At 37.3% G+C, this 10,833-nt stretch overlaps 2 protein-coding genes across 4 annotated transcripts; one reads left to right on the top strand and one right to left on the bottom strand.

The window, feature by feature from the left end:
• Positions 1 to 666: 666 nt before the first annotated feature.
• LOC109173836 (telomere repeat-binding protein 5-like) lies at positions 667 to 5,173 on the top strand. Of its 3 annotated transcripts, none has more exons than XM_019323164.1 (9): positions 667 to 1,033; positions 1,835 to 1,958; positions 2,034 to 3,024; positions 3,109 to 3,183; positions 3,270 to 3,349; positions 3,483 to 3,784; positions 3,894 to 4,232; positions 4,342 to 4,405; positions 4,481 to 5,173. In XM_019323164.1, exons 2-9 carry the CDS (start codon positions 1,878 to 1,880, stop codon positions 4,649 to 4,651), a joined length of 2,103 nt encoding a protein of 700 aa, XP_019178709.1. In that variant the 5' UTR covers positions 667 to 1,033; positions 1,835 to 1,877; the 3' UTR covers positions 4,652 to 5,173. The 3 variants fall into 3 exon arrangements, with proteins under 3 accessions (XP_019178709.1, XP_019178708.1, XP_019178710.1); XM_019323163.1 differs by having other exon boundaries at positions 668 to 1,033; positions 1,746 to 1,958; XM_019323165.1 differs by having other exon boundaries at positions 672 to 1,033; positions 1,746 to 1,958; positions 2,034 to 3,021; positions 3,112 to 3,183.
• Positions 5,174 to 7,020: 1,847 nt separating this feature from the next.
• LOC109173879 (PGR5-like protein 1B, chloroplastic) lies at positions 7,021 to 10,587 on the bottom strand. Its single transcript, XM_019323219.1, has 7 exons — positions 10,106 to 10,587; positions 9,782 to 9,844; positions 9,589 to 9,675; positions 8,422 to 8,659; positions 7,790 to 7,863; positions 7,594 to 7,692; positions 7,021 to 7,385 (listed from the first exon to the last, which is right to left on the bottom strand). Exons 1-7 carry the CDS (start codon positions 10,328 to 10,330, stop codon positions 7,305 to 7,307), a joined length of 867 nt encoding a protein of 288 aa, XP_019178764.1. The 5' UTR covers positions 10,331 to 10,587; the 3' UTR covers positions 7,021 to 7,304.
• Positions 10,588 to 10,833: the final 246 nt, after the last annotated feature.

Here is a 10,833-nt window from a genome sequence, read left to right on the forward strand (position 1 = left end):
CCTCAATAAAAGTTATATACTTGATTTATGTCCCTCTTTTTGTATACAAAAAAATGTGTACATTTTACTTTAAATGTTGTAAATTTCAATGTTATTAGACAAAACTATCCTTACACCGTTAATTTTTAATTCTAATTTTAATAACACATCATTATTACCATACACCTATATCTATCATATCTTTTTCCTATTTTTAATTATCATTTTATTAAAATTATTATATATTAATTTAATACTTAATTATATTTTAATTAAATTTCTATGAATGATAAATTATATATGTGTGTGTACAAAATACATATATTATATTTGTATATATATAATTCAAATTATAATTTTTAATTATTCGTATTTATCAATGTTTTAATATTGGACATGAATTTTTCGCGCATAGCGCGTACACAATACTAGTAATAATTATAAAAACAAAAAACAAAAAGAACAAAAAAAAAAAAAAAAAAAAAGAGAAAAAAAAAGAGAAAAATAGTTGATTGGTAACCCAACGTTTTCATAGATTGTGCAAAACCAGGCGAAGACCACCCGATCCGTATATCCGTCCACGTGGCGACATCCAGAGGCAAGATGGTGCCGTAGAAGCGGTCTTTAGCAACCTTCTGTAGGCCGTCTCCGACCATGATTTACCGATAGGTTCGGTCACTGCGGTCAATTGTATAAGAAGTGGGGTTTAAGCTATGGATGGGTGGTTTTCCGAGGGTTTTTGACATCTCAGAGAGAGAGAGAGAGACGGGGAGAACAACGAAGCCATGGTTGCGTACGACAAAAAAGTTTTGATTTTGATGAAGGTGGAGGGAAGAAGCAAACATCATGGGGTGAAGAATTTCTTGCGTGATCGATGAGAATTCTGGGTTTTTTGTGTTTCTTATATTAGATTTCTGGGCTCGGAAATTTCCGGCGAGTCTCCGATCTTGAATTACCGGCGGTGAATTGTGTTAAAGTTTCGACTTTCTGGAAAAAAGCATGGGTTTTGAGTTGGAATTCGGTTGAATTTGGACGGAAAATCTGTTATTTGAAGGTGAGATGATTCATTTCTCCGGAAAAAAAGTTCGAATTTTTGTCTCGAATTCTGTTCCAGTGCCCAGAGAAGTGGAAAACGAGCAATTTTGGGAAGGGGTTTGGGTTTTTTTTTCATTATGGAGGATTATCATACTTTTGTTTGATGACGTCAGCCAGAGCTTTTCAAAAACTTTCCTTCATTTCCCCAACTTTTCTTCCTCTTTTTGGGCATTCAATTCATGCCGTGAAGGAGAGCCTCTCTGCAATTATCATCTGGATTTCCGTTTTGTTCTTCACCTTGCTTTGTGTTAAAGGTTTTTAAATTTTGGGGTTCAGAATGTCTGTTTATCTCCTTTGTGGTTTCTTTTGTTTTATCTTAGAATTTGAGTTTTCATAGGGTTTTGTCCTTTGATCTTCTCTATGAGTTTAAGGTAATCCACTTATAATTCTGTTTTTCAGAATTTACCCATGAAATGAAGATAAAAGTGTTCCTGAACATTTTTTTTTTTTTTTTTTGTTTGGTTCTTTATTTCATATGTTCTTGAACATCAAATTGTTATATTTAATGACATTGTTTAAGTGTAATATGAACCAGGAGGAAGAGTGCTAATCAACCATATTATGTTTCATAATCTGTGATTGTGATCCTTAATTGTGTTTAAGTATTTGTGTATCATTATGTAATCTGAGATTAAAGCTTGTGTTCTATTTTGTTTTTAATCCTCTTTCAGTGTTTCATTTGCGTGGGCCTTTGGCTAAGCTGCTGGGTGAATGTGTAAAACTATGGGTATTTTAGACTATAACTGTAATCCTCTTTCAGTGTTTCGAGTGTTTTGAATTCATTGTGGCATGGTTGGTAAGATATGGTGTTGCAGAAGAGATTGGATTATGGATTTAATGGCTATCGGGTGCCTCCTATGCCTCGATCTACAAGATCAGCTAGGGTAAAATTTCTTGGCGTTATTGATATCGATTGTGTATTGTTACGTTTTTGTTGTTATAATGTTATCTCCTTTCAGAAGAGAGGCGTCAATTGGAGAAGAGTGGAAGGCAGCCCGATGTGTTCGTTTGACTTGTTAGCTACCGTTGCTGGAAAGTTACTACTCGAAGGAGAAAGCTCGTGTAGTCTCGAGAAAGATAGTGTTGATAGGGAAAAGGGTAATGAGGATAGAACAATGCAAGAAAAACCGGGAAATAATCAAGGTAGCTGTGAAAGGAATTTCTTCCTGTCCAAGCTTGTCTCGCAGGCGCCTGTGTTTAGTAACTTCTCGTATGATAGTTTGTCGCCTAAGTCTGTAATAACGACTTCCGATAGCTCGGACAAGTTTGCTCCCGTGGAACAATTGGTCAATGCGGGAAGCAAGCTCGAGCCCGGAAGCGTAGATAGGAAAGGAGATGCGGGTGTGTCGGGCTGCAAAGTCTTTTCTAGTTGTAAATTAGGTACCGGAGTTGCGAAACCTAGAAAACATGAGGTTAAGGTTTCGAGTGATACTAAGGTTTGGGATAGAAAACCTTGTTCTACTTTTGTATGTTCTGACAATAGTGTAAAGATGTTAACTTTGTCGAAAGATCACATTCCTTGCGGATCTTTTCCCGCGAGTCGGGGTAATGTAAAATTAGGTAATAGAGATGATGACGAAAACTCTTCTGTGTGCACTCAACCTAGCACCGCAAATAAGGCCTTTGAGCCAGCTCTGCCTCGTATTGGCGATCAAAGGATCGGGAAATTGTTGGCATCTGAATACTGTGAAGTTAATCCAAAATCGAACTATGAGGAACATCGAAATGCCGGTGAGGTTCTCGCTACGAAGCCTGCTTTGGGCAATAAGAAGAACAATCTCAAATCCGAAAGGTCTCTACGAGATTACCCCTTCAAGAAAAGGAAGCTCTATGATTGTAGTTCGGTGTCGAATTCCAATTCTGACCGAGCTATAAGTAACGATGGAAATTGTAGCTCTCATACGAAGGGCTATAACGGGGATGCTTCTAATTATACTCCTCCAACAGGTTCGCTCTTATCTGCAGAAATAACCGAGCAGACAAGTGTTGTTTGGTTAGAACTCTTATTTTTTCATGTCTTTCATTTGATTCTGACAGCCCAGAAAACAGCGGGGACATCAACCTCTGCTGCCGGTGGGTGTGCGTTCTTTAGGACCGGTGATTCCCAGGGTATGAGATCTTTTCTCGATGAGTTGAAACCAATATCTACCGTTTAAAGAGGTCCTGACATGTAATGCTCTTTTCGTTTAACTCAGTGAAGCTCAGAATTAAGTCTTTCAGAGTTCCCGAGCTTTTTGTTGAGATTCCAGAAACCTCAACTGTTGGTTCTTTGAAGGCAAGTAAAAACATGAACTTTAATACCTTATTATTTACTCCATCCAATTAATTTCCCGCTTTAGATTCAGGCTGAAAAAGTATTGAGTGTTACTTTATCTGCCAAATTCAATCTACGTGCCTAATCTCTACAGAGGACAGTCATGGAAGCAGTGACGACAATTCTTGGTGGCGGACTACATGTTGGTGTCCTTTTTCAGGGTAAGAAGATTAGAGATGACGACAAAACCTTATTGCAGACCGGAATTTCTCGTGATGATAAACCCGATACTCTGGGTTTTTCCCTCGAACCCATTCCTCCTAAAGCTTCTTCCCTCGAACCCATTCCTCATAAAGCTTCTTCCCTCGAACCCATTCCTCATAAAGCTTCCCCACCTCCGTTTCCCGAAGAGCGTCCTTACCTACTTTCTTGCGATACACCTCAACCACTAAGAAGGTATTCCACGTGTTTGGTGATATCCCACAAGTCCTGTTTCTTGATTTAATTATTTATTTGCGAGGTTCTTCTAATCCCTACAGCTGATTCGTGTGGAATTTTTTACCAGGTACACGCCTTCTCCTCGAAGTATGGTTCATGATGTTGTGCAACAGAGACCAGCTGATACTCTCCGAGATTCTTCTCCGGGAACGAATTTGATCAATTTTATTGAAAGTGATCACGATTCTGCTCCGTCCCCTCCTGACACCTCGTTAGATAAAAGTGCAGCAGAAGATTCGAGAGCGTTGGTTCCAGTTCCTGCAGTGAATATGGCGGAGCCCCATGATGTGGTTCCGGTGAGGAAACCGAAGCGATCCGAGGCTGCACAACGCCGAATTCGTCGACCTTTCTCTGTATCTGAAGTAGAAGCGCTTGTTCAAGCTGTCGAGAAGCTCGGAACTGGCAGGTATTTCAAGGAACCTGTTCTGTTCTACAATAGTCAATTCACGTCTTATGATGTACACGAGTAACATTGGCTCGAAAAGCTCCATTATCCGATCCTCTTTGTTTTGCAGGTGGCGTGATGTTAAGCTGCGAGCTTTTGACAACGCCAAACATAGAACCTATGTTGATTTGAAGGTACGAACTATGATGATCTTTTGTATGTCACACAATACTAGGTTTCTTTTAGTTAAAACATCGACGATAATCCAGGACAAATGGAAAACGCTAGTGCACACAGCGAGAATCTCCCCTCAGCAGAGGAGAGGCGAGCCAGTGCCCCAGGAGCTCTTGGACCGCGTCCTAATTGCTCACGCATACTGGTCCCAGCAGCAAGCGAAGCAGCAGATGAAACAGCAGGCCGAGACGTGCCTTCTCCTCTGAGAAAACACCGTGCTTGCTTCACAACACCGGGTTTGGAGATGGTTGTTCTACGATTATCTCTCGTTACTCTGTACTATAACATCTGTAAAAAAAAAGTGCGACGGGGAAGTTAGAACCTAGTAAAATGCAGTATGTATGTAGCTTCTTCACACAGTGATTTCTCTCATGCTGGGAGGGGGGGTGGGGGGTGTGGTTGACATTACCTGTAAATAAGTGGTTGCTGACAGGGATTGTTTCTGGTGCCAGGGCCTGGCATTTTACTTGATCAAAATAAGTGTTTTGTTCTTTTGGGGTTTGGGTATTGTATTTACTGTGCCTAATATAGAAGAAAGGCAAAGCAAAGTGTAGAGCATATTATATATATATGTTGTAAGCTTTGATTCAGCAGTTGAGAAACATCATCTGCTTAACTAAACCCCATTCTAATTGGGGGTTGGGTAGGCTGCATACTTTTGTATTTCTCCATTCTGTGTATACTTCTTAATAACTTCATCGTCAATCTCAATAAATTCCAATTCTTCATCTTCCTCTCCTATTTATCATAATAATCAATAATCGTCTTTTTTTTTTTTTGATGTAAAATCTGACATATATATACCCCCAACTCTCTAAGAGCATCAGTATCAGTTGGGGAGAGAGAATGTGGGAGGGGTGAGGAAAAAAGAAAGAAAAAAAATTAAGAAAGAAAAATAAATAAAAAACTGATTTTTATTTTTTTTTTAAATATAAAATGGTAATGCGTCACGCGCGCCATCGGGCACGTGCATTGCACGCGCCCGAGTGGCCTCTTGCGTTCCCTTCACGCGGAGACACCACAGCTTTCTTTTTGTTTTTATTTCAGTATGGACCCCACAATTCTCCCACTCTTTGCAGGAGAAATTCTACAAATTACTCCACCCCACATCTCTAAATAATTTCATTCAAGTTTTTTTGACTAACAATAACCCCTAAATAACTTCTGATGTAGATGCTCTAAGGGTCCTAACATCTTGAATTCCTAACCTGATAGAATATTTAGGGGGATGTAAATCATGGTGGATCAATGGCTACATATACCCCCAAGGACTCCTCACACCTGACCCGACAGAGCATTGACTTAGCCGACAGGGCCTGTCCACTTTGAGCATAATTCTCACACTGTACATTAGTCTCTTTTCTCAAATATTGTCTACTGAACTAGTGAGTTAAGTTCATGTGAATTTCAATTTGACATATTTGTACTTGAATAATGTTGAGTTTGAGTTTATCTCTTGACATGACAATAAGGGGCTGTTTGGTTGGATGGAAATCAAATTCTATGGAAAAGATTTTCTATGAAATGTAGGAAAGTGTTGTTTTACCTTGTTTGGTTGGATGAAAAATTTTTGCCAGGGGATTTTGACTTCCTAGAGGTGAAGGAAAAGAAAAACTGACCTAAACATTGGTATTTTGTTTTCCGGATGAGTTGGGAAGAAAATATAGTAATATTGGACTATTTTGTCCTCATCAAAATTTATTAATTACATATGTATAAATTATTGTTAAGGGCATATTAGTCTTTATATTCATAATTTCTTACCTCCCAAACCCAACCAAACAATGAAATTCATATTCACAGTAATTTTTTTCACCAACCAAACAATGAAATCTATTTTCCTAGTAAATTATTTTCCATGAAATTTGAATTCCATTTTCCTTCAAATATTTTCTATCAAACTAAACGGGTTGTAAAAATTTTTGTATTTGTGAGCTGACAAAGCATCATTTTTTATACTTTGATATGACAAAACAATCTCGTTGAGAATCACACAAAATATTCTTATCCAAAGTTCGTGTCTACCTTATCTTTACACAACCTTTCACTATCCTTTGCTTTTTATATTATAATATAATGTGTTCCCACTACTATCCAAAGCTTAACATTTTTTACATCTAATCTTACATCCAGTTGTATGTTTACCGATTACCTAAGCAACTAGGTTTTTTATGAAAACCACAAGAGAACATTGCATATTTATCCACCTAACTTGCACTACTTTATAATGAGATAAATGGAGTAATACTCTGCCAATATAACTCAAGAATTGTATTTTTTTCTCAACCTACTGAAGCACAAAGAGCCAATAACGCCTCTATTGAGGCTCAAACTCACAACCTCCCATATGGGAGTCCAACGCGGGTGCCATTAGACCACAAGGTCTTGGCATTCAAGAATTGTATAAAACAATGTATATATTTATTTTGAGATTTAATTAATTTATCAAGGGTTTAAATGCTTAATGATTTTTGCATTAAGTGAAGAATTAGTTAGTCCATAAGCAGTCTGACCATATTCAGCCACATAAAAAAAAAAACAAAAAAAAAAAAAACAAAACAAAAAAAAAAAAAGGTTTCAGACAAAGGCTTCTTCACCCCAAACCTTATAAATGAAGGCAAAATTACAAAGAACTAAAGAAAAAAAGGGCTATAAAGAATCCCTATCTATATATCACAGAATTCTGTTTCAAAGCAATTGGAAATACTGACCCATTTGTCTTTGTTTGCTTTGTACTCCGCTACATAGCAATGCCATGGTATTGGTTACATCTTCTCAGGTGAAACGAAAATGAGTATTGCACAAACATTTTTACTGTGCAGAAGGCTCCATTAGCAGATATTGACAATGCTGTTACAACTATCTTTGCCTTCTACTTCTCTTCTGCCGAATCAAGTAAACACGGCCATAAACCCATCTCTGCCCAGGTCTCGAGGTGGACTGATGCAATAGGACACATGCAAGTTAGATCATTAAATTTATCGGAATTGTATAACTCAGAAGGTAGGGAATGGAATGGTTTTAAGTGGAAAAGGAAAGAGTTGTTTAGTTGATAAAAGAAATCTAAGAGTGTCTCAATAAACAAGAATACTTCGACCAAATCTTAGTGTGCAGTCTTATGTATGAAGGAGGCCATGGTTAAATGTACCTTAACCTTGGTGCGAAATTCTATCAAGCTCTCACATACATGACACTCTGTTCTGTGGGGAGACTGATTGGACTGATTTGATCTCACAAAAGCAAACACCTGCAATTGGTCCTTGAAGCTGTAAGGATTGGATGTTCAAAACGTTTTATAGCCTTGATTTTAGAAAGAAATAAAAGCAAACACTCAGCTGACTCACCTCCTCACCGCAGTTTGGGCATGCCCCTTTAAGTGCAACCGTGTCATTTTTCCAAAGCCCTTGAAGTGCTCCAGCTGTGATGAATTCTTGAGTTATGGGTCACAATAACTTTAAAAGAATTCTTGGAAAGGGCAAAAGGATACATCCATACATTATGTAACAACCACATCACACAAGTCATTGCAATTACAAGTTATGCCGTTCATTGACTGCATTAGGTACCACATGGTATGCACATTGCAATTTTGGATACTAATGTTATTGCTAACTACAGTACATTTTAGTCTCTATTGAAGTACAGAATGCTCATTACACCAACAATGACAATTTTAGATCATATGAAGTCTTAACATTTGCCATATGCCATTTGCCCATTTCTCAAGGTAGCAAATGGGACCTGTGAATTAGACATTTAGACCCTTATCCAATTTATATTTAGTAAACTATACTACTTGACCAACAGACTCAAGGATAAATTAAGGAAACTGATTCCAACTCACAATTATTAAATCAAGCGAACTCAAAAGCTAAACAATAATGCAGAATTTTCAATTCTCTAATCAAAAGAATCAAACTCAATATTACTCATCAAGGAAACATGAAGAGAAAGTGAAAGGAGATCAACTAATTACCAGACGCTGAAGCAATGGGATACCCTATGATGGATCCTAATACCATGTAAAGTACACCATTAAGCACAGTAAGAAACTGCAGCGAGGATGCTTGACTAGTGTAGCGCATTCCTGAACTGAATGCATCTTGATAAGCTTGACCGATAGTATATATTATGGGCACAAGACAAACCGAACCACCAAGACCAAGAATCAGGAGCCATATGCTTGCTAGTGCAAAAACCTGTGATGCGTCCTCCTGCCCTACATCCACATCACTCAATATTCAAGTGGAGAAAATAACCTACTATCCTACTGCTCAAAATGATGTAGCACCAGAACAACCAAATTATGATAATATACCGAAGGACAGAACACACAGCCATAGCATTACCAGAACTAGATAATAGCATTTTTTTAATAAGAAAATACTCCGTAACAATAAAAATGTTCACCTCTCCTAGTCTCCTGTCCAATTTTAATCTTCAGAAGACATGCTTACCAGCATTTGTCTTGTTGAATGAGACTTTCAGTTATAAATTCTCCCTTGCTCTTAAACGGAATATTATGATTCCTTTAGTATGTGCAAAAGATTATAAATTTCACTAAAATACTACTATTTAGATTTTTTTTTTTTTTGAAACACTCCTATTTAGTATTTAATTCAAGTTAAACGAAAAACAAGCTTTTATTGCATATACTCTATTTCAATTGAAAATCCTCAGCTTAACGTCAAAACTTTGAAGTTAAAGGGGTAGAAATTATAGCAAGTAAAAACTTAAGCGAGCTATCTTCAGTTGAATGGTTGAATTCAAAGTACTACTCCAACACTTCAAGATCAATGAGAAAATGAATGTCCAGGTACAGAACAATATACTCCCTCTGTCCCATTTTGTCTGTCTTATTTACTATTCATTGGTCAAACCAATCCTTTATTCTTTGCTTATTTTCTTTATTAATTTTTAATTATTTTTAAATTTAAATTTTGTATTTTATAGTATTTTTTAATGTAATTTCTAAATATATAAATTTTATATACTAATACTAAACTTTTTTTTTTTTTTTGAGGATACTAATACTAAACTTAATGTTATGAAAAATTGAATTCAAAATAACTTCAGTCAAGTCTCCAGACACATAAAATGGGACGGAGGGAGTACTATTTTAAGCAGCTAAGAATAAAATCACCTCTGCATCAGCATAAGTTGACTGGCGCTTTAGACTGCAGCGAGGGTACTTGACAACATACTGTGAACCATACCATCGTAGTTTTAACTGTTACAGTAATAACAATTCAGCATAAGAACATAAAGAAATAGCCCAAACAAAAAGTAACTTATTGAAATTTAAGTACATATTATGTGTAAACCTGAAAACTTACCTCCACTCTATCAAACATATCATCAACTATTAGAGGTGAGCCACTGTAATACGAATCTCGTGCCTATAAAACAAATTAAAAATTAGAAAAGAAGTAATAAAGTCTGTTTTCATACTGGCTTTCTCTTAATTAATCGAAGCATACATTCCCCAATTACTAATAGCAAACTACCAAGCAAATAATTCTATAAAATTCATCAAATACAGCGAGTCAGCAACAATTTAAGTTTTAACATATCCGAATAACGAAATTCTAAGTAAATAATTAGAGAATTTGAGTTCGCAGCAAAAATATAGTAAGAAGTGGTAGTTTGAATGAGTATACTTGGCAGTAAAGAGCTTCTAGCGTCTCTTGACTAGCTGTCTCTATAGGTCCGACGAATATACACGACGGACCTTGAGGCATCTCGCTCTCGTCGCAAGTAGAGACGCCGTGGCTCCGGACGGATATCCGAACGGGAAGCAGAGCCACGGTGCGGGCGGTCCTGGATAGTTCGGCGACTGTAGACCGGATTACGTGAGGAGTGACCCGAGAGCAAGTCCCAGCCATCCACAGCTCCGGCGGAATCCAGAGGCGGTGGCGTCACGCTCGTGGCGGCGAAGTGAATTCGGTAACGTACGGTTGTGATTTGGTGGGTGACGGGGAACGTTGATTCGCCTCGCGGTAGCCACGAGTTCATCGGCCTTTATAGTGGAAAGATGACGAAAATGCCCTCTGAGGCTGTGGACGTTTGATTAGCCTGCGAAATATCTGCATTTGTGTCGTCTTATTTTTGGCTTCAAACGGCACACAAACTCACTACAAAAAACGGAGATGTATAAAAAAAAGTTTATCAATAATTTTTTTGGCATGCCATATTCCGTATATTTGTTATCTTGTTATTAATTCAAATTCGACTAAATTACGTTTAGTTTGAACGAAGAAATTATGGAGAGAATAATTGTAATTTTATGATTAAAGAATAATTCAAATTTTATTATTTGATTGATAGACAGAAATAAAAGTGGCTCTGGGAGATCATGGGTTCAATCTTTAGTTGGGGCGATATTAGC

This window comes from Ipomoea nil, unplaced genomic scaffold (assembly GCF_001879475.1).
Source record: "Ipomoea nil cultivar Tokyo-kokei standard unplaced genomic scaffold, Asagao_1.1 scaffold0482, whole genome shotgun sequence".
Classification (NCBI taxonomy): Eukaryota; Viridiplantae; Streptophyta; class Magnoliopsida; order Solanales; family Convolvulaceae; genus Ipomoea; species Ipomoea nil.